At 40.3% G+C, this 24,800-nt stretch overlaps 1 protein-coding gene across 1 annotated transcript in view; it reads right to left on the bottom strand.

The window, feature by feature from the left end:
- XKR6 (XK related 6) overlaps positions 1-22,840 on the bottom strand; it is a 255,255-nt gene extending 232,415 nt beyond the window's left edge. The window contains exon 1 of the mRNA XM_043486779.1: positions 21,210-22,840. Coding sequence (XP_043342714.1) covers positions 21,210-21,946 — 737 coding nt within the window. The 5' untranslated portion in view covers positions 21,947-22,840. The remainder of the gene's footprint in view (positions 1-21,209) is intronic.
- Between the last annotated feature and the right edge of the window lie 1,960 nt (positions 22,841-24,800).

Below are 24,800 nucleotides of genomic sequence, written 5' to 3'. Positions count from 1 at the left end.
ACTCCAGACATTTCCTCTCTACAAGTAAGCCACTCCTCTCTCTACCAGATGGCAAGTGACACTCCAACAAAACCCACATATTTAAAACAAGTGTAGAAATGTTTATTGTACATTCCTTTCCAAAGCAGCTGCTCAAGAGAATGTACTTGTGCAGCAATAAGGAAATCAAAGTGTATGTCCAACTAATGAAATCTTTTACGAGCTGAGCACTGCACAGACTCCAACACTGGTAGCTGCCAGCTGCTGCCTAAATACTATTTTCCAACATCTTCTGAAGGCTAGTAGTTACTCAAATAGATTTTTAAAAGAAAATGAATGCAAAATATTGTAATTATTAGAAGATTATTATAATTAGACATTCTGTTCTTTCCTTTGATTCAAAGAACAAAGTGGCTGTGACTGTAGCAAAGAACACACATGCCTTCCTTTAGTGGTTCATTAATCAAGTGAGAGGTTACACTGCCTGCCGTTGTAGAGTCCCTAACTTGAGATTCCTCCAAGTCCAGCTCCCACCTGAGGTCCCCTGACAAGCCCTACAGCTCTCTTCAGTAACCCGTTCCTCAAGACACTGGGGAGCAAAAGGGAAATGACAACCAAGGACCTTTTCACCTTCTGAAATACCCCTAAGCCACATTCTGAATAGGAGAATATTTAACCAAAATCCCAAAGTAATTTGGAATTATCAGGATCCTGCTTGCTCCTATACAAAATACAGGAGGGAAAAAAGGAAGATCTATAGCAAGATCTATTCCTCAGATTCCTATTGGAGTAAATACTAAAAAAATAATAATAATAATAATTCTGATTATCTACTTGAAAATCATTATTTCAGTCTGAAAGCAATGTAGGATTTTTAAACCCTGTTCACTATGCTTCCCTCTCCTACCAGACCAATGACACCTCAGCATCATGACTAGACCTCCCACAGTCTGTCAACAGTATCAACAGGGCTACTCAGCATTTTTGGTGATCTTTTTTTGACTGTACAAAGAGCGTGATTCAAGCACAAAAATACAGCTGTGCAAGTTTATCCTTAAAAGAATCAGAAGGAGGCTGATGTGCATTTAAAGCTGGACAAAGTAATATTAATTTCTGACTTTCAAGAGAGACTGCCTCACAAACGATTCTGTGAGTATAAAATAAATGACCTTATAAAAACTGATTTTACAAGTTCCCAACTTGAGTACCAAGTGTTTCCAAATTGATATTATCATCATTGTCCTACACAATTAGCATCTTTAAAGCACTTTTACAAGTTATCCATCTTCAAAAAACTGAATAATGTCACAACTGAAGTAAACCTGAGAAATGATCTAGTCCAATTGACCAAGATATTAGTGTATCCTGTTGTGATGCTTATAATCGTGTAAGATTGGTATAGAGGTACTATCATTCCCAATTTACAGAACCAGAAACTGAGAGTCAGCTGAGTAAATGGCCTATTGTAAAAGATTAGCAAGGATTGACTGCATTTACTATGTCAAGAATAAATTCCCCCCAAAGAAAACTTAAGCATATTATTGACACTTCAAAGGACAAAAAATGATTTCAAATATACCAGTAAACTGGTGTTTTTATTATAATGTCCCTTTATTTCTGAAACAAATGTATATACTTAAAAAAATTATGTTGAACTAAATTTCACATTAGGCTGTCTTCCAAAGCATTAAGGTACTGCCCCACAGTACCTCCCGCCACCCAAAACCCAAGGATACTGAAACAGCTGGGTGAGAAGGCAGATGAGGTGTACTTGGGGCTCACAGTGTTGACACCCCCAGCACTGCACCACGGGGACCCAGGCCCACAGCCACCAGTGCGCCTTAATGAAGTGGGGTGTCTCTCTCAGAGAAAACCCCCACAAAGCCTCTAGGAAGGAGCGAGAGACCGCCTCTGGCGGTCTTCCTGGTTACTATTCTTAGTTCCACATCGGGCAAAGTCTGGCACCACTGGCAGCAAGATGTTACTGCTGGCAGCAAGGCGGACTCCAGCTGCTCCGCTGACAGCCACTTCCAGTGTGGCCAAGACTACGAGAAGACGGAGAGGGCGACTCCCACAGAGCAAGCGCGCCACGTGTGCCAGACGCTCTGCCAGCGTCAACTCATCCAGACCTTGAATAACCCAACCTAGGAGGCAGAGTTCTCACTCCACTTGGGGGCAAACCAAGGCTTTGAGAACTCAGCAATCTGTTCCAGAGCCTAAGCCTACAGCACTACAAAACCTGATGAAAATGCACTATCTGTAGGGTTTACAGTAGTGGGTAAGGGAGCCCCACCATATTCCCATTTGTTACAGTATGAAGTTAGTGGTGGTGGTGGTGGTTGCTCAGTTGCTCAGTCGTGTCTGACTCTCTGTGACCCCATTCACTGCAGCACGCCAGGCTTCCCTGTCCTTCACCATCTCCCGGAGCTTGTTCAAACTCATGTCCATTGAGTTGGTGATGCCATCCAACCATCTTACCCTCTGTCATTCCCTTCTCCTGCCCTCAATCTTTCCCATCATTAGGGTCTTTTTCCAATGAGTCAGCTCTTCACATTAGGTGACCAAAGTATTTGAGCTTCAGCCTTTCCAATGAGTATTCAGGGCTGATTTCCTTTAGGATGGACTGGTTTGATCTCCTTGCTGTCCAAGGGACTCTCAAGAGTCTTCTCCAACACCACAGTTCAAAAGCATTAATTCTTCAGTGTTCAGCCTTCTTTACAGTCCAACTCTCACATCCATACATGACTGCTGGGAAAACCACAGTTTTGACTATAAGGAAGTTAGGTGGAACAGGTTGTATTACATCATATAGCCCAGCTCAAAGACCCTTGCTTATCCTACAGTGAAGCTCTAGTTTTACCTCTTTCATAACCTTTATTATAGTCTGTTTTCATAACCACATAATTTTCTTGTTTGAAAGGTTACTACTATACCCAAACTGCCCTTATTTTTAGTCAGACTGACATTGGGTCAAAAGAGAATTTCCAAATCTGCAATGTTTAAGAAAAAATCATGTATGTTAAAGGTTGCACCCTGTCTCTCAAAAAGACATGTGAAGTCCTAACCCCCAGGATATCAGATTGAGATCTTATTTAGAAACAGGGTAAGCTGCAGAGGTAATAAATGAAGATGGAGTCATACTAGAGTAGGCTGGGCTTTAGTCCAACATGACTGGTGTAAGAAAAGGAAAATTTGGACATAGATACAGAGAGAAGGATTTCACGCGACATCAGAGGCAGATAATGAAGCTTTGCAGCTACAAGCCAAGGAATGCCACGGACTGACGGCCATCATCAACAGCTAGGAGGCGGCGAGGAAGGATTCTGCCCAGGGACTCAGAGAGAACACGGCCCTTCTGGCACCTTGGTTTTAGACTCCCAGTCTTCAGAACTGTGAGAATAAATCTCTGTAGCTGTAAGCCACACCATTCACGACATTCTGTCACAAGAGCCTTAGAAGGAAGCTAATACAGTGGGATAATGTACACTGCAAGACCTCTCTGACATACAAAGCCTGAAGTCCGAGGTCCTTCTTAACTGTAAGCAACACAGCACTGATCCCGTTACACCTGGTCTTATAAGAGGCCAGAGGTGACTATAGCACAGAGGGCCTGGTACCACAGAGGCCACGTGGGACCCAGGTCTTCCACCCAACAGGCAGAAGCAGCAGGAAAGTATCCTATGGAGAGAGAGGTTATCCTAGAGAACACCATCACCGGCAAAAATTACCAAAGACCACAGGTACATTTTCCAGTCACACCCAGTAACCTCACATGCTCAACAATGAATTAGCCTACTCTAATCTTTCGAAAGTCTGACAGCTCTGGGGTCAACCTGCAGCAACCTCAGGAATTAATACTAATACTATGAAACTCTGAAAATTACAAATGGACCCCCAAAATCACTGTATTGAAGTCTTATTTATGCAGCTTCAGGTGGTCATGAGGCAGTTCTGAAAGAGTACAATTTGAATTCCAATCAAAAAGGAACTTTCTTATACATACACATTAAAGCTGACAAAAACAGGATATAAAATAGCCCAACAATGGAGAAATCACTTTAAAAAGTACCAAGTTTTTAAGAATAAACACCTGATAGCTTAAAAAAAAGAAATGGGCAAGGAGCTTAGATCAAACCAAAAACTTCTAATTTTACTGTAATTTTGGCTATAAATAGAACTAAGACAAAACTTAAAGATATCTGATAAAGAACCAGGTAAACTCTTCCTCTGCTCTTTAATTCTCCATTTTTCTCTTTTTTTTTTTTTTAACTGGTTTGGGTTCTGCCTGAGCCTATAGGAGTCCAGTGGCCCACAGAACAGGCATCTAGCTAGAGAAGATCCGTCTAAGTCAGACAATTGAACTACAAGTTGACAGATGCTTCCTTTATGAAAAGCAAGTAATTGATTATTAATTTACTAATTCCTACCAGGACTTTAGCCACCATTCGTAGAGAACAGACTAAACTAAACTTCTTCAGTTTGTCTAACGTTTCCAAGGCAAGAAATTAAAATCACCACCTGAAACAACCAGACCCTGCGCAACTGTCACTGGCAACCCCGCCCCATCCCCATCACGAGTTGGCTAAGGCTGTTTTCAAGGTTCCATGAGAGACTAGGATGCACAGAGACAAACAGTATGAGGGATGAGAATGGTCTGGTTAAATACGGAGTGTTGGAAGAATGTTTCATCATGAAAACCGAGTAGTAGGGTAACGAGGTAATGAAATATAGGCCCTAGCCTTCTGGAAGCACAGACTTCATACTTTGGGTTTAAAAGTTTGGGTTACCTTCTGTGAACAAAGAGAGACCACTGAAGGTCTTTGATCTGGTGAGAGGTTCAGAGAATTAAGATCTGTCAATGTTATTAGAAGAGAGTATAAAATGGCTGGTTAACATCTATCTTGGCTGAGGGGATTTTAAAGAACGGTTGCATAGTTAAACCATTTGTATGAAGTATTTTCTCTATCAACTGAAGGGTGGTGAACTCTTTATCCATCAGAAGTTTATACATGCAGGACAATATTTCATATTTTTTTTCCTTAAAAAACTCATATAAACATAGTATGTTTTGACTTTTAGACAAGAATGTATGTCAAAAGGGAGAAGGCAATGGCACCCCACTTCAGTTCTCTTGCCTGGAAAATCCAATGGACGAAGGAGCCTGGTAGGCTGAGGTCCATGGGGTGGTGAAGAGGCGCACACAACTGAGCAACTTCACTTTCACTTTTCACTTTCATGCATTGGAGAAGGAAATGGCAACCCACTCCAGTGTTCTTGCCTGGAGAATCCCAGGGATGGGGGAGCCTGGTGGGCTGCCGTCTATGGGGTCGCAGAGTCGGACACAACTGAAGTGACTTAGCAGCAGCAGCAGTATGTCAAAAGACTGCCTGCCAGGGCACCTGAAGCCGGTGCTCTGGGACAACCCAAAGGGATGGGGTGGGGAGGGGGAGGCAGGAGGGGAGTTCAGGATGGGGGGACACATATGCACCTATGGCTGATCCATGTCGATGTACGGCAAGAGCCATCACAATATTTAATTATCCTCTAATTAAAATAAATAAATTAAAAAAAAACATAAAACAGAAGCAATATTGTAACAAATTCAATGAAGACTTTAAAAAAAATAAAAGACTGACTGTTAAATCTATTCTTGAATATGGACAACTCATTTTTTATACAAGCATTTATCAATATGTAAATAAATTACAAAGTGAATATAGTTTTCTTCTTGGTTTCACTTACAATGAGAACACACATTTAACAGATACGTATTTCTAACTGCTTTAACAATATCACATCCTTAGTTGAAGAATTTACTTTGAACACCTAAGCAAGGCATATTTCTACATGTAGAAAGAGGGTTTGATAACAGTCAAATAAAGGAAGAAAATTTGGTCTGGCAAGAACCTTATCAATGCCAGGTACAATTTTCAGGTAGAAAAAGCTGTTCATATCTAACATTTAGTAAGTGTTTAGTAAGTATCAAAGCATTATTCTTAGACTTTACATGTATTAACTCCTCGTTCTCAAAACAACCCTGTAAGGTAGTAATATCCTCCTCCACAAAGCTGTTCTGGATCTTTCTACCCCAAATAAGTACTATTTTACCTATGAGGAAACCCAAAACAGGAGAGGTTAGATAACAATACAAGTTAACAGCTTCAGACTAAGCGCTCAGGCTCCAGACGTGCTCTGGGGGCCTCAGCTCCCTTGGGCCTCCTCACAAGCAGTGTCTCGTCACCACAGGCCAGGCGATAGGAGGGAGAACTTGGATGTCAGATACCATCCATCCTTTATTGGGGTCAGCTCAGATTTAATAACACTTCGTTGTCTTTTTCAAAGTTGAGACCCTGGGTATCGCTGTGGTGACCAACACTAGGCCTTTTTAACCTAAGAGCGGTAGAAGCAGACGAGACCAATTTCAAAACATTATTTTTTAGGTAACACAGTTGAGGCCGGTTCCCAGTGGGACACTGTGACCGGAACACTGGTAAGAGGTGTGCCCTGATCCCAATGATTGGCTGTGGGGAAATAATTAGCGTTGCTTTTGCTTTTTAAACTGACAACAGTACTGGGCAAGGAAGAGAAAATGATATTGCTTGTTCATTGGTTTTCTGTGTTTAAGTTGTGAGCAGGACTATGAAGAAATAAAACTATCTGAAGGGTTTGTCTGTTGATTTTTTCAAATTTTCATAAAATACACGTGACATAAAATTTACTATCTTAACCATTTTTCAGTGTACAGTGAGTCCAGAGGCATTAGGCACAACCATCACCAGTACCCATCCACAGAACTCTTTCACCTTCCTGAACTGAAACTATGTAACCTGCCATTCCCCACCCCCAGCCCCTGGCAACCACCATTCTTTCTGTTCCTCTATGAGGCTGGCTACTCTAGTTAACTCATAAAAGTGGAATTATACAGTATCTGTCCTTTTTTTTGTTAACTGGCTTATGTCACTCAGCATCAAGGTTCCTCCAATGCTGTATCATGTGTCAGAATATCCATCTGCTTTAAGGCTGAGTAATGTTCCATTATACATACACATTATATTTTGTTTACCCACTCATCCATCCATGGACAGTGAGGCTGCTTCCATCTTTTGGCTATTATGAATGATGCTGTTATGAACATGTGGTACTGACATCTCTTCATGTTCCCGTTTCCAGTTCTTTAGGGTATACACCCAAGAGTCAAATTGCTGGATCATATATATATTTTTAAAAAAATCACCATTCTTCTTTCACAATGTCTACATAATTTTACATTACCAGCAACAGTGCATGAAGGTCCCAATTTCTCTACAACCTCACCAATACTTGTTATACTGGTTTTCTGACCGGAGCCATCTTTTTCTTTAAATTCTAGTATAGATGATTTACAGTATCATGCTAGTTTCAAATGTAGTTAGGAGTCGTCTAAAGAGTATGAAGTATTATTTACTGGATTTTTAAAAACATTATTATTTAAAGCTGTATCTACATCAACCAAGAGTGATTAATCATGTGAAATTTAGTGATTCATTCTTCCTTTGGTCTGGAGAAGTCCTATAATCTGTGTTGATTAATATTGCTACAGTGTCACTAAGATTTCAGAGAGTGCACCCACATGGGCTTATGAATGGAAAACTGAAAAGGCTTGTGAATAAGGTTGTAAACACAGTGTACAGCATTTCAACATCTGCAGCAGTATTAAGTTCCGGAATCCCTGAATGTAACAGTATTTGCTTTGATCAAGCTCAGACAGGGTCGCCCAGAGGCTTCTCACAACACGAGGGAGTCAGGTCTGCTTGCAGACTGGGCAGTGTCCTCTGGATACAACTGATGCAACGCTGGGAGTGAAAGACTATGCCAGCACCAGATAATATAAGTAAACACATTAAAAGTATGAAAAGTTATATTAATAAGATCAACCAGACAAAAAATGTTATCTCAAGTAGTGTGTATTTGACCTGTAACACCATACAGCTCCTATTAAGGATTTCGGTGTCTAGATTTTATTCTAATTATTATTTGCAGTTTTCTCTCTCAAGCACAATAGTCTGAGAAGATATTAATTATGTATTACCTATACAGGTCACAGATTTTGGCTTTGTAAGAAAAAAAAAAAGATCCTCATCTAGACCCTGGTACAGTCTCAACTGGTGGTGATATTATGTAGAGAAACTTTAATTATTAAATAACCTCTAAATAAATACATATATGTCTTAAAGCTTTAGTAACGTAATTTTTAAAAGCCAATTAAGAATACCAGAAAATGTAACCTAAGTCACATTTGAAATTAACAAACAAGTATCTTAAAACAAGTTAACTGTTAAATTTTCACTATTAAACAAACAGGCCTCTACCTTTAAATATTTTCTGAATTCCAGAAAGATTTATAAAACATATCAACATGTTCTGATGAAAATTTTCAGTTTCATTTTTACATTAAATCATACTTAGATGCTTTAACACCTTTATAAGGAATTTTTAGATAATTTTAATCCATTCCCAGTGGTTATTAACACACAAAACAAAATCCAATTAGTTTCAGTATAAAGTTTTAGTGTAAATTTCTTAGGTATTTTAAATTTAAATTTCTTAGAATTTTGCACACATATTTAGGTTATACATTTGGTGGCCTGTACAATTAACAGATAAAAACAAGGAGTGACTTTTGAGAGCAGTTATTTGGAGAATAGCAGTCAACAAGTTCCCTAAGTACGGGATATAGTTTTGTTAAAGTTACAACAATTTATCAAGATTCCAAAGTGTCCTAAACACAGATGAACTATTTCTTTTAAGACCTGAAACACTGACAAGGCACAGGTATAGAGCACTTTCTTTTTAAGTACTTTTTATTTAGTCTATGAAGGTCACTTTAATCTCAATGAAGTTTCTTCTAAAGAAAAATTATTCAAAACTCTAGTTGTATATTTTAGCTTGGTGTATTTAGCATAGATCACACAAAATTATTAAACACAGCTGCTACCTTTAAAAGCTAATTTAAATTGCTACCTGTCTTACCTGACCAGTTAAAATAAAGTCGATCTAATTTTTATGACCCACAGGCTAAGAACGGTTTTAACATTTTTAAGTGTAAAATAAGGCACCTGACATGGCTAGCAAATCCTAAAATATTAAATTAAAATATAAATCAAAGTTTTAAAAATAACTGTCTCTTTTATTTTCCAAGTAATAGCAATTTACATTACATACACACACACGCACATACAACCTCTTTTAACCTAATTTGTAGGGTACCTGATCTAAGTACAGGATTCTTTCTCAGTCTCTGGTCACCAAAACCACAAGCTCCCTCTTCTGTTGCACAAAGCTGTCCCCCAGCAGGACCACATTCCCAGGCTTTCTTTTATGTGGGCATGGTCACAGGGCAGTTCTCCCTATGGGATGTTATTAGCATCAGTGATGTGAGTCGCTTCAAGTCAGGGCACTTGAGAAGCAGTTATGCTTTCTTCATATTCTCTTTCTCTGGCTGAATGATGAGGGAGTAGAGTCCCTAAAGAAAGCCAAAACCATGGTCAGCCAGGACTGCCCACTGTAGGCAATGCGTTTCCCGTGTTGAGCCATGGAGATGTTTATTATATTACAGTTACTTAAGAAAAACAATGCAATATCAACATACACATCGTATGTTTGCTGCCTTTCACATTTAACTAACTTCTACTTAATGTGGAAGTTCTCCCAATCCTAAAACAAAACCAAACCCTATGAAAACAGACTGTTTACATTGCTGAAAGCCGTCTGTTCTACCCATCAGTCTTTATCTTGACAACTGGCTACTGTTGCTCTTTTTTCCCATTTACTGTATGCTCAGACGACTTTTAATTTAAAACCCCACTATAAATACATTTCAAATGAGTCGAAACTTAAAGCCATTCCTGCTTCATATATGTAGCTCAAGTGCTAACACAGCACTGAGACATGAACTCATTCCATTCAAGGACTATGTTACAGAGCAGAAATGTGTAAGTCGATTGAAATAGTCCCTCTTCACTTCTTTATTGTATATAAAGTCCAAAAAAACTCGAGAAGAATAATAAATTTCACTTAACCTTGACACACTGTAGGATCTCTAAACTAGAGAGACTTTCTAAAACAGAACTTTCTAAAACAACAGAACCTGGACAACTCCAAACTCTGCATCTTGACACCATCACAGATTCAAAAGCATGTCAGTTATGCCACAACACGTGCTTCTGTAACATGGAGTCTTTCACACATGACTGGCAAAATGGGAACGACAGCAGTGTAATGCTGGTTTCTAAGTGATCCTTCCCAGCATGCTCGTGTTTCAAAGCTATCAAGGACAATATTTTTCACAAATAATAAAGAATCAGTGGGGGGTGGGATGGGGGGTAGAAAATCGGTGAGATTCTTACCAAAGCACCTTCCTTTAGTACAAGCAGTGGTGGCTGACTTAGCGTCTTCCGTATCTGTTGCACTTTGCACTACCTGGTGATGCTTGTGGGCACACAGGAAGGCTAAATCCCGGACCAGAGCTTTAATTTTGGTGAAAACTGGTCACCAATAGAAGCTAATACCTGCAAGAATCTACAGATCAAAGAAGGAAAAACATGTCCCAGGATAAAACAAGGTCTTGAACCATCTAGATATGAAGCTGAGCACAAATGTCCCCAATGCTACAATGCTATTATTTTTATTTGGATTGTCACTGTTTTTGTTAGTGCTCTGGTTATAAAGTCACATGGTTTTAAGCAGTCTAGCCTTAATCCTATTTTTCCCACAGTCCTGTAAGCTTCATTGTTTGATTTGACAGAAGAGAGGGTTTTCAGGAATATCACATTATGGTAGATATGTCTGTACCACGAATTGAGACTGTAAACTACAAATGCCAAATAGGTAGAATGACACATTCCAACCTTACAGGACCCCACTCAAAATCTTGTAAAATATCTGACAAATACCATCTTATTTCATCCTAGACCACTACATCTTGAAAACTACCTCAAAATTCTGTGGTCCCTATTAAATAATGGAAATAACAAATATGACCCACAAATGGCACAAAGATGTTCCAATTCTCTATGTTTCCAAATTTATGTTATAGTTGCTTTTAACTTCAGCTGCATTTTGACATTTGCGAATAGAGTAGTAAGTCCTTAATGTAGCTTCTCTTTTCTTCCAACCCCAAAACGTGCCATTACCCACTAGGTTTAAGCAAAATCACTTGAGACTGCTTAAATTTTGAATATATAACTTCTTTATTGGAAGGTACAACCTCTTCCTTCAGAGTCAGCTTTGATGAAAACCGCCTTACAGAAGGCAAAATGACAGTATCTTAAATATATAAGGCTATGTACAACTACTAACTATTTAGTTCACTACTCAAAAGCTGCATTCCTTAAAACCAAGCAAAATGACAGATTTGGAGTTCTCTTCATTTTTATCCAGAATCACAGAGAATACAACCAGCATACGGTGTGCTTGCCCCTACATCCTGTGTCCCTCTCTGCCAGCTATTGACCCTCTTGGGGTTTCTGATCCTGAGCTTCCCAGTTACAAGGAACTCGGGTTTTCTCACCACTACCACAGGACCTTTCGAGATGGAGCTCAACGGGGTGTTATTTTGGTGTGCATAGATTTTAGGGGACCCTGTTGATCCCTGTACTAGTATCTTACCAGCAGGGAACAGCACAGTTAAAGACTGTACAACCCCTTCCTGACCCCTCCTCGAGCCATTCCTGCCTGTGAATCCATCAAGCCAAATGTTAGGTTATTTTTCTTCTCTGCTGCCTTCATTCCTGTCTCTAATGACACCTATTTAACACCTATTAGGATACTTCTCCCCTTTCATTCACCAGTTTCTTTTTAGGAAGCCTATCCTTGGCACCAATTTCAACAAATATAACATTTCTGAAAATCTGAGACATGAAATTCACTCTGGATTGAATATCAATTTACCTGACATAACAAAATGCCTCTAACCTGGCACTTCTGGAGCACCAACAGTGATCATTCGTGCTAATAATGACCTTGAAGTACTTCAAACTTCCAAAGAAGCTTCTGAATCAAAAGAAGATTCAATTATATGCTGTACAGTTTTAATGTGAAATTCTTTGACAGTATTCTCAATCTTAAGTATAACTGGTATGCCATAGCATATGGGAAATATACCCACTGGATTAATATACATGTTCACCAACCATTCCAGCTAAGAGTAAGGTCTGACTAGAGATTGCTTAAATACTGGTGTTCCATTAAATCATCATCAGAGCTTCCTTTATTCACTCCACCCCTTTATATATCTGATACACCTAGTGCTCAAGTTTACAAGAAAAAAAAATTTCCAAGTGATTCTAATGTAAACTCCTTCTCCTTGAGAACTACTGCTGTAAATACTAATAGAAATCAGTCGATGCGAAAGTGAAAGTCGCTCAGTTGTGTCAGACTCTTTGCGACCTCATGGTCTATACAGTCCATGGAATTCTTCAGGCCAGAATACTGGAGTGGGTAGCCTTTCCCTTCTCCAGGGGATCTTCCCAACCCAGAAATCGAACCCAGGTCTCCCACACAGCAGGCGGATTCTTTACCAGCTGAGCATAAGGGAAGCCCAGAAATCAGCTATAGATATGTGGTTTTCATCCTTGCACTGCTTGGGGAACATTCTGAAAACATAGGTTTTTAAAATATATAGATTCCAAGGCCCATCCCAGGCCCTGCTAGGTCATAACCTCTTATGGCAGAACCCAAATATCTGACTCTCCAGGTGATCCTGACACAAAGTCAAGGTCTGAAAACAACTGCTTTATAACCTTAAGAGCTATTTTACTCCTGGTGTTTACAACAGGTAGACAGAGAATCAACATATGGATATATCCCCTCAGCAGAGTTTAACACATTAGACTAAAAATCAGAGGTCTCCAAGAACCTCAGCATGTACGTCCAGCGAACCCAGTGGTTCAAGAATATTATTCCTCCACTTTCAATAAGCCAGAAGAGCAAAACCCCAAAGTAAAACAAAGTTTTTTGGTGGGAAGAGTCTCCTGATCATTATAAGAAAAATAGGATGTAGAAACTGCATATATTTTGCCATCAGTGAGATCTGCTTCAAAACTTTCCTCCACCAGTTACCAATGACTTATTACTCAATCTCTCTAAACCCATTTCTTCACCTGTAAAATGGGCACAAAAACCTTAACAGAAAGTTAAATGAGACAATATTTGTAAAAACGGAATTTCTATATGCCATCTCCACTCTCCTTTGAGTCATACACTCTAACCTATTATACATACTTTTATTAGCCCTTACCTCAGGTTACTGCTATTACAGACAAGAGAACACATGAGACAGATTTCAATTTTGTTCCTCCAAAACTAGCATGAAGCATAAACTCTGTCTACTGACAACCGGCTGAAAACCCACCAGTGCCTAGATTCACAGTAACTTCAGGATGGAATTCTTCCTTACCTCTCAGGTTCTGATTCCAGTATAGCAACAGCCCTCCAACTTTAGAGAGGTAAGAAGGACTGGGGAGCTTGTTTAAAATACAAACCCCACCTCCCACCAGCAAAGTCATAATTGATTCAGGCAAGGACAGCAAAAATACACATTCCCAGACTTCCCTGGAGGTCCAGGGGTTAAGACTCCAAAATCCCAATGGGGAGGGGTTAACGAGTTTGGTCTCTGGTCAGGGACTAGGATCCCCCAGGCATCACAATGCAGTCTCCCCTCCAAAATTACACATTCCCTGGTCCAACTCCCTAAGGTTCTGATTCTTTAAGCCCTTAGTAGACCTAAAGTCCCAGGCCTACCCTAACAAGATAACAGAGAACAAGAAGTTCTCTGACCGCCCTAAGAAACACAGCCAAAGAGAGAAAGCAGAACATGCGTACTGTCTGGAAGGGTCTGGGTGCCTAATTCCCTGCCAGCTGTTTTCTCACTGGCCTTTCCAAGCCATGGATTTGGTATCTTCCTCACCTTTGCCACCTTTCTTCATGTGAGCAGTATGTTTAAGATAGGATGAAAAGGGGGCATAAGGGGAAAGAGAAACTTTTTATTTCAAGTACCTACGATTCTTTGGGAGCATCTAGCCAGAGTAAACAGTAACTATCAACTCTTCCTCCCTTCCAAGGGTGCTATGAAGAAAACTGATGTGTTTCCTTTTCTGTGAACTGAATATTCAAATCTCTTCCTGGAAATGAGTTGATGAACATACAATCCACATTCTGTAAATTCATGACCAAGATAAAACAGAAATAGCTTCCTCACAACTAAAAAGAAAAACAACCAAAATATGCATTCAAAACAAGTTACTTTAAAAACCACTTGTTTGATATTTCATGATGAAAGCAATATACATAAAGGACACTTTTTGTTAGCAATATGCAAAATTTTGCCTTTAGGATACTGTCATTTTGCTTTAAAGTATATTAAAATAATGCAATATACTAAGATCAACAGATTTACCTACATTAGACATGCAGAAAAGAAAAATCTAAGGTTGAATTTTATCTAATAAAATACAAAACACAAAAAGATTCACTTAGAATCATTTCCAAAAATCGCTTACAACTAACAAGAAAGCTAAAATATTTTTCTAAAAAAAATTTTTTTTTTTTTTTTACTGACACTAACTTTTCAAAGTTAGAGAATACATATCAAACGATTAATTGCAGTTGGTGACTTTAAGGTTCTTCCCAATTAGAAATTAATCTTGGTAATCAATTCAGAAAAACCCCAAAAATGTATGTTAGACATGTACATCACTTTAGCTAAACCTAACAGTAAAATATGTTAAACAGAAGATTATAAAAGGACACTTTAATTTTAGCTGAAATTGCAAATTCCATAAAAGTTGCTAATAAACCAGGAAAACAACTATCTGCTATAAATTTTAACCTTAGCTAGTAATATATTAATATATATAATGCTTCTATAGGTAGCAAAATGATTACAAGTAATGAAAAATTTTAAATTAAGTCAAAATAAATGATACTACTTCAAAGTAGTTCCTGGGAAATCCACACTTAAAAATATTTTAATTGTTCAAACTAGGGTCTGAAATTTCTTGTTTAAAACTTCAGAGTGTTAATACCTATAGCACAATGGACGCCAAAATGGAGGGACCTGAAAAATCAATGAATCTAAGTCTTTATTTGACAAACATGAGGAAATTGAGTCCAGAGTTTTTTGGCAACTTGCAGAATGATAGACCTGATTCCTTAACTCCAATGTCCCCTTTATATTATTGATGTGTCCTGTGGTATTTTTTTTTCCCTTCTTTTTTGAGTATCTCCAATAGGGATAAATAGTGGATTGTCTTAGGCAAAAATCAAGTCAGTGAACTTTCTAAATGAGGCTACACTTTCATTATTTTCTGAAAAAAATGAATGCTTTCGGAGCCAAATAAGAAATTCAGAATTTCTGTGTAGAATAAACAGGGTACAGAGAGTATCACAAGGAGTAAACTGAAGTTTTACCCACAATGGTGTTTGCAGAAAGCACACTGTAAATCAAACCAGCCCATGGCGAAAACAGCAACAACAGAAACACTTTCTTTCTTTCTGCATCCCACCTAATTTTTGCAATGGCTTCCCAGGTAGCTCAGTGGTAAAGAACCCGCCTGCCACTGCAGGAGACACACAAGAGACGGGTTCAATCCCTAGGTCAGGAAGATCCCCTGGAGGAGGAACTGGCAGATCCACTCCAGTATTTATTCTTGCCTGGAAAATCCCAGGGACAGAGGAGCCTGGAGGGCTACAACGCATGGGGTCACAAACACTCGGATGTGACTGAGGGACTGAGCATGCAAACATAATCACTTCAGTACTCCAGAATCTAACCATTACATAACCCTAACTGACGGACCTTATGGAAGTTTGCAAAATCAAAGCAAATGATGTTAAAAAGCAGAAATGAACTGCCCATGATTTATGACACGTGCCTACTAGGTTTCGGGCAATATGAATTTGGTGTTTTGTTTCTGGATCATTCTGAAAATACTAGCCTTCCTTCAACACTTTACAATTTTACTAAAAGTGTGCCATTTTTTCATCACCTTCCTTTGAAAATTCACCATAGATGTCTAGTTTGTTCTGTTTCTGTCCACTCAAAAATAAGAAATAATCTTCAGAGAGTCTCTCCTCATACTCTCCTTTAGGTACATAGCTCTTTGTCCAAATATAACTCTTCTACTCTCACAACTAATCATGTATTTCTATGATTTTTCAAGTGGTGAGAGGAGGAAGACAATAACAAGAAGGGACTGTCTTTGTTAAATTTGTCCCTTTTTTTCTTGATGGTATCAAAGCTTCTTGCCCATTAAAAGATGATAAGTTATCTTACATCTTCTTTTAGTGCTTTTATAATTTAAAATTTCCTATGTTTACTTTTAATTCTTTTAGAATTTTTGTTTATGTAGAGAGCAATTTTCCCCCTAACTAGGTAGTCAATTGACTATCATTTGCTAAATAATCTTCTTCTCCCTTCACTGATTAGAAATGCCACCTTCACTATCTACTAAATTCCCAGAAACCTGTCAATTTCTCTTTATCCTACTTCAACACCTATTTGCTTTATTCCTCTGCCAGTGGCACATTGATCTAATTATTGACACTTTATAGTACATTCACTTTTTGACAGAGGAACATTTTTCTTTTTCAAGATTTTTTTTGACTATATACATGCATCATTTTCTCAGATCAATTTTTCTCGGGTTTACCGTCCAAAAAAAAAAAAAAAAAACACCCACTGACTTTCTTTTGAACCAGAATTCTATTAAATATATACACAAAAATGGGGGGAAAAGATTCTTACAATATTGAGATTCCCATCCAGTAATAAACAGATACTACAGAAAGTCCCCCTACACACACACAGACATAGACACAAACTCACATATACAATCTTTTATGGTGACTCTGACTAGGATTCTGGCCCCAAATGAATGATTTTCCTTATTTGTAAAATAACACTTCCATTCCTAAATCACAACATTTTAGAGCTAGAGGGACATTACAGACCACTTAGTCCAACACCTCTTGTAATCCCAGTCATATTTACCTCAAGTCTACTTAGGAGAATCATTTAAAAATTAATTTCCCTTCAACATGCAACACAATCATAAAAGTGCTATTTGAATCACATTAAAAGGCAAAGAAGAATACTTTGAGTTTAGGAATCCTTTTAGAATGAGATCCATGCTTAGGTTCAAAGAAAAAAACCCTGAGTATGATAAGTGCATACACTTAAGATAATCCCAAGTACTGTGTTTAGACACTCATGTTTCCAAGGTAAAGTTGTTTTGTTATGGTATTGTCCAGGAACCAAGTTTCACATTATCAAAGCATTCCATTCCCAATTGTTCCAACATATTAAGAACACAAATCCAATAACAATCTCCAAATGGAATAAGGCTGAAACCCAATTCTAAAAGCGCTTCTCAAGCCTGGCTGACCATCTGATTACCTGTGGAGCTTCTAAAAATAAGATTGCTTGGGTCTCACCTTGGGATTCTTCCTCAGCAGGTCCAGCAATGCTCAGGCATTTTTTTTTTTTTTTAATGTTGTAGTAGGTTCTATTCTCAGCCTGAATTAAGAACCACTATTCTAAAATATTCAACAAGAACAAACCTCCATAATTTTCTAAGTATCCCTACACTTGGGGGTAAGGGGAAGTGGATAATTTATAGAAGCATCTTCACCAATACTTGCTGCTGATTACAGAGAGCTATGTCCTATGTCCTTATGTTATACCACAGTCTTGAAGTGAAAAAAAAAAGCTAAAATAAAGCTTTAGATTGTTCACAGGTTGATGACCCCATTATGGTAGGTGAACCATTTTTCCCTTTTTTTGGTCCCTTGAAGGCAACCCTTTACTCCACCTCATCTCCCAAGGTAAAGACCAACTGAAGTTCACTTTTAAAGTGGCAGAAAGAATTAATATTTTAAGAAAAATCTTTAAAACATACCCATAAAAATAAGTACATAAAAAGAAAAATTAATGATTGGATTGCAACATCATGACATTCCACGACATTTTAGTCAAAGAAACTGTGCTCCTTGACTGCAGTGAACTACCAGCACACCAAGCACTCTCTAAAAGTAGCACAAAAGCAAAGAAAGGCTGATACACTGAAGGAAAAAACTTAACACACAAAAATGCAATATGCAAACCTATTCCTAAGCTTCAACCTTCCAAGAAAATGATCTCACTTTCTAATAACAACACATTGTCCTAAACTGTGAAGCCTGGTATAACTCCTGTTCCTGGTATGAGTGACTCACAGACCTGCTATCCCTGGGAAAACACCTGAAAAATAGAGCACATAAAGCTAGACAGAAAGCTCCACATTAAGTAATTAGTGATGGTAAAGCATGCATTAAACAGACTTCAATCACAAGGTTCATGAAACAGTCATCCTACAGGTAACTATCCTTCCATGCTTCCATGTTTTGGCCCAACCAAAAACATTTTTCGACATTCTAGGGAGTCATCTGATGAAAGAGATGTCAAATGTTTTCCATCTTGACAGGAAAGGCAACATGCACAGAAATTCACCACTTTACTGTCAAAAAAACCTAATTTTTCTTAAATAAGCACTGTGCTTTGGTCCAAGCAAAGAGTCAAATAATTTTACATTAAAAAAAAAAAAAAAGGCAAGTGAAGAGACAAGTTTCATGGTTTAATGCAATCAGTTTTGACAACCTCACCAACATCTTTTCTTGGGAATTTAGCCCAAAACAAATACTTAGATCTTAGCCTTTAAGTCACATGACCACGTGAAGTACATAAAATTTAAGGAGCAAACATGACTCAGAGAACTTCTGTAACCCAAAAGATCTGCAAAAAAGCTGAGATGATGTATGTTTATAAACAATGACAAGCTTGCCAAGAGATTAAAGCTAAAAAAGAATAAACACTTTTCTCCAAAGCTTTTACTTATGAATGATTTCCATGGAAGCCACGTGCCTAGCATGTGTTAAAGAAAGACCCTGCTCCTGGAGTATTTCAAGCAAAACAAGAAAAAAAAAATTTAGAAAAATCCTTCCTCAGTAAGTATTTCAATTGAAGTACAGTATTAATACATTAGAATAAATAACATAGCTCCATTACCATGTCTTTTAGTATCAACTTTATAAACCATTCAGACATATATCCTAATCTTGAAAAAAGAACAAAAAACTCAGACATGGTAAATCACAGATACCTTTCAAAAAAAAGTCCACAACCTGAACTTTTACTCTGTCAAATACAATTAAGGTTTAGGTAAATGGGTCGGGTTGGGGGGATTATTCTGGCTAAAATATTTGTGAAACAGAACTCCAATTTTAGTATGTTCCAAAAGCTTACTACTAAGAAATACCTAGGATGGATTACATTAGAAACAATTTTCTCAGGAATCTGAACCTGACACCAAGGTTTTGATTGCCCACATCTCCATGTCTAAAACCTGGAGAGATAGGTAACTTAGGCTTATTCGATACAAGCCTACTTATTAATTACATGCTGTTAAACTTTACTACTATTTCAAAAACCTCTCCCTATATTTTTTGTCTCTCTTGCCTTCATTCCTTCGCCTGTCACCAACCTACAAGAAACCAAAAACAGTATCCCCCATACCAAACATACTCTTCGATTCAGTACGGATTGGGATGTTTTCAGAGCTAGACTTCCAATTTAAAACATACTTCAAAATTTCCCTTGACCCCCAAATTTGGCTCATAATAGCTAAAAGTTAATCAGCATCCCCCCCCCCCATTTTTACCCCCTTTTTCTATAGACCTATCAGCAGGAAACAAATTATCTGCAAACACGGCTGGGAAAAAAAGTTGCTTGTTCAACCTAGGAACACAAGACCAGGAAAACCACTCACAAGATCAGGAAAACTCCAATCCTGAATTTGCATGTAAATTCTGGAGGACAAAAGTCTCACATTGTGATTCTACTTAATTCAATTCCATGCTTTCTGAAACATTTGTATTTAAAATTCTGAATAGCCACCTAGACAATACAAAAGACAACGAACTTTATTTCAGTTAACCTAGGTACATCTCAGTAAACAGAAAAATCTGAGCACCTAAAATCTCCTCCTAGGCATAGGAGCCTGAGCAATCTAGGCAAAATGTCTTCTCACAGAAGCAACGTACCTGAAGAGCTTCCTATAATTTCTCTTCAGGAAGGTTTTTTTTTTTCTTGTAAACACTCTCATCCACACCTCAGTGTCTCCAAAATACATTCAAACTGATTTAAGTTGGAGGACGCAGATTTACCAAGGTTTTTATAAGATCATTGCCTTAGTTTAGCCAGTTAACGCTGTCAAAAAAAGGGGGGGGGGGGGATCTGCAAGTGGTTTTTGAAGGATTTACCTGGCACACGGGAAATGTACAAGGGGGTAAGGCCCCCAGAGCCAAGCTTGGGGCTTGTGCAAACATATATCACCTACGTACTGCCCTGGCTACCAAAACCAACATTCCACCAGGGTGTGTATCCAGGTGGCTGAGTGATTTTCTGCAAGTGAGAATTAAAAACGCTTACACCCATCACATACTATACAATTTTACCTGTTATTAAAAAAAAAAGGCACGTCTAATTCAGCCCAAAACACCCCCCAAAAAAAGTCCTTTTTCCTTCAAGGAGAGCAGCAGTTTGTAGTCATTTGCAAGGCACGGGATTGCAGGAAAGGAGGAGGGGGCGTGGAATGGAGGGGGGCCAAAAGAAGAGCCAGCCAGGGGGTTTGCACAGGGCCCCCACACAGGCCACTGCGGAGAGAAGACGGGGAAAAGAGGGGAGGATGTCTCACCGGGGGACAAAACCGAGTGCAAACTGGCTGGAAGAAGGAAGGTTCCCCCCCAGGAGGCGAGCTGGGGTGCAGATAAAAAGCGCTAGCGGCTGGTTACCTTGGGATACAGGGCAAAGGGACCCCGGGAATATGAGAGGTCTACGGAGATAAGAGGGGAGAGAAAGGGTGAGGCAGGGTCTGCGCTAAGTGCGAACCAGGGATGGAGACAAACAGCCGGACTTGGGCCTCCCCGGGCCAAAAGGCGTGGCCAGGGATCCAGACCGAACGATGGTCTACTTGAGACGCCAGGGGAAGTGCGTGGCAAACCCTCCTTCAAGACCCCCGGGCCAAGGCCCGTCCGAGGAGCCCACCTGCAGGGCACCTCGGGGGCAGAGCGCACTCTGGAGGGCTCGGCCTCGCCCGCGGGGCCCTCTGCAGGGCTGGCTGGCCAGGCCCCCGCCCCCACCCCCGCAGTGTTCTTACCTCCACACCTGCCCCATCTGCAGCAGGTGGATGACCGACTGCCAGATCCACACGGAGAGGCGGCAGAGGCGCTGCGCCCCCGGCGTGGCCGTGGCCCCCGCGCCGTGGCCGTAGCCGGCCCCCATCATGGGGGGGCCCCGGCTGCTGAGCCCCTCCACGGCGCCCAGCCCGCCGCCCGTGTAGTCCTGCACGAACCAGCGGAAGCTTAGGCTCTGCACCAGCAGCGACGGCACCAGCACGAAGAATAGGGTCAGCCCGAAGTAGCCGTAGTCCCCCTTGCGGTAGTAGTCGAGGGCCAGCCACAGGTCGGTGCCCACGTCCCCGAAGAAGACCAGTAGCGCCAGCACGATCCACAGGCAGTCGAGCCACGGCCGCTCCACCTGCGGCGGCTGCGGCCGCTCGGCCGAGGGCGTCGGGGGTTGGCGACCGGCGGCCGCGGGCGGCTGCAGCGGCTGGTCCCCCCCGTCGGCGGCGGCGGCGCTGCGGCGCGGCTTCTTGCCCAGGAGGGAGCGCAGGCAGGCGGAGCGGCAGCCCCAGTAGCACGAGGAGGTGTTGCAGCAGTGGCAGATGTGCAGAGAGCTGCTCTCGCCGGGTTCGCTGCCGTCGCCGCCGCCGCCGCCACAGCCGCCTCCCCCGGGCTCCCCGTCCTCCTCGCCGCCGCTGCCCACCGCCTCGTCCAGGTTGTGCAACTGGGCGAAGCCCACCCCCACGCCACCGCCATCGGATTTCGCCGCCATCTTGACTCTCTTCCCAGCTCCGGAGGTTGGGGGGGGAGGGACGGGGGGGGTAAGAAGGCAGGGAACGGGGAGGGGGGGGAAAACGAATGGAGAGGAAGGGGGGCGGGGAGGAAGCGGGGGAGCAAACGAACGAGGGGGGAGTGGGCCAGGGAACCCCCTCCGCTTCCGGGTAGTTGGCGTCACTTCCGGGCGAGCCCCCCAATCGCACGGCGCCCGCAGCTCCCCAGCCCTACCCTCCCGGCCAAGATGGCCGCCCTCCTGTGCCTCAGCTGCTTGGCGGGGGACCGGGGGGTTCACCCCGCCAGGGCTCCCCTTCCCCTCTTCCGTTGACCCCGAAACCCATCAGGTTGACCCCTCGGCGTTTCTGAATCCCGCTGGGCCGAGTAAGGCGGTCCAAAGTGATCCCTGGAGGGGGCAGTGCCAGACGTTTTGGGGTCCCCTTCCTCAGCGTCGCAGCTCTCAGCTTTCCTCCTGGAGAAACGCCCCCTAACACCCTCCCGGCTGCTGGCGGAGGGGCGGGACCTCTGAGGGAAGGGGCGGAGCTAGTGCAAAGCAGGTGATTACGTGTCACTTCCGGGAGATAGGATGACCTCATTGTGTAGTTAGACAACCCACCCCCCATCAAAATGGCTGTGTCTCACCTCTTTGGCTGTTCCCCCCCCCCCCTTTTTGATGTTTTTCTTTTAAATTTATTTCCTGTTCTTTTCTTATTTTGAGGGTCTTTAGAAATTGTATGTCAGTTTAGGTTCCCACTCACAACTTATTAACTCTCACTTCCATATAGACAACTCCCTCCTCTTTTACCTCTGTTGACCCCCTGACTTCCTTGTCTCTGATAACTTCCATCTTTTGCAATAAACTTCCCACCATTCCCTCAAGAAAAATGCAGGCAAAATCCAGTTAAAAATCAGCTTAATTGCATCTTTAAAAGTAGAGCATAGAGACTGGATTGGCATATTGTGACCTTGAGTGTATTTTCTTCACTATTAAAATGTGTTTCTACCAACTTTTTTTAAAAGTATGCAGTTTTTTCAATTTTGTGACCTTAATTTGGAAAATTCAAAACTAGCCAGGGTTTAAGCTGTTTCAAGTACTTGTTCAAGGTTTTGGATGTGTGAAAATTGCCTCCTAGAATTTTGGGGGTGCTAAGCCTCTGGTCAATAAACATGGCTTTAAATAAATGAAAATATTATCAATGTGCTAAATCATTAAAATAGGTGCAGGGTACACTACTTAATCTTAACAATTTACAAAAGTGAAGCAGCACTGAATGGGTTTGAATTACAGTGATCTTCTAGTGAAAGTATATTGGAAGCCAGATAGAGCAAGCTGCATGGTCACAGCTGTTACTGGTCAGGTGAGAGGAACATTTTGGAGTTACAAGAAAAAAAATTTCAAACTGAATTTTCTCCTTGATGTCTCTGGATTTTTGTGGTCATTTTTCTGATTCTACATCTCCCTTCAGAAAAACCTAATGATGCCAATAATTTTCTTTGGAATATAGAGGACAAACTAGGTAATATTTATATGGCATTGAGGTTTTATGGAAGAAAAATGCCTTTGAAATTTTCAGTACCCTTATTTTGAGATAGTGTTTAACACCAAAGTTCCTACTTCAGTTTTGGAGGTGACAGAGCAAGGTGAGTGTTCTGTATGTTAGTTCACAATTTTTCATGGATATTTATGCAAAGGTAAAACCTGTAAGGACTTTACAGAAAGTAGTCATAGAGAATTTTTACATCTGCCATTTGGGGAGAAGTAATACAAAATCTGCTTTTGGAAACAAGTCACATAAGGGTATCCTTTTATTTCACACTATGATTTAAGCCTCCTTGTTCCTAGGGGAGTGAAACTTATAGACAATGGGTAAGGATTATTTCTTTATATAGTTGAGATTTTGTTTCTTTACTGAATTTTATTTAATAATACTTTTAAAAGATGGCATGGGTATAGAATAGGACTGCCCAGGGTTGGATCCCAGTTCCACTAAAATAATACATGAATAATGTGAGCAAGATAGCTAACCTTTTTAAACCCCAGTTTCCTCCATTATATAATGGGAATGTAACAGTGCCCTCTTTGAAAAGTTGTTGGGCAGTTTAAAGATGGTAATCTATTTAAAGCTCTCAACACAATATACCTGATGAGTAGTAAGCATTGGATGAATGGTAACTATTTGTTATGTTCACATATACCAACATATAGTTACTTGAATTCTATGAGCCAGTAGATTTAGTATCTCTAATATAAATGAAGACATTTTCAAATGCTTCTAGGAAATAGATGCAATTGATTTGTTTTTAAATATATTTTCTCTATTTGAGCCTGTGAGGCTGTGAAATGAGATACAAAAGCAAGAAGCAATGACATATTTATGATTTCTACTTCTCTGTGCCCTGGAAGAACATCATCTACTAGTGAAATTAGCTAAGTAAATTACATTCACTATATTAAGCTGACAAATAGGGCTAAGTCAAAAGGGCTTATCACAGTTGAAGTTTCAAATAGATACTTAAAGATCCACGGACTGTCAAGTGATTTCAACTTTACATTTGCTGTTTCAACAATTTTATCATTCTGCCTTCTTTGGAGAGGATACTATGTAGAACCCAGGAGGTTCTAAAATTAAAATCTGTGATAAGAAACCTATCATGAAGACTCACTAAAAGGTTAACATAAATTTGGACTGTGCTATGAATGGTGCTTTTTTATGTAGGATTTTGGGGCAATTAGGTGTCCAAGCAAATTCAACAGCCAGCACAGTGATGAACACATAGTGAGCACTCAATAAATATTGGTTAAATGAGTAAATTATTTTTCAGATAACTGAAATTTACCCTTTCAAGTGTTTCCC

Source organism: Cervus canadensis, chromosome 14 (genome assembly GCF_019320065.1).
Source record: "Cervus canadensis isolate Bull #8, Minnesota chromosome 14, ASM1932006v1, whole genome shotgun sequence".
Taxonomy (NCBI): domain Eukaryota; kingdom Metazoa; phylum Chordata; class Mammalia; order Artiodactyla; family Cervidae; genus Cervus; species Cervus canadensis.
Note: the sequence above shows the minus strand (reverse complement) of the source record. Positions and strands in the feature narration are given on the sequence as shown.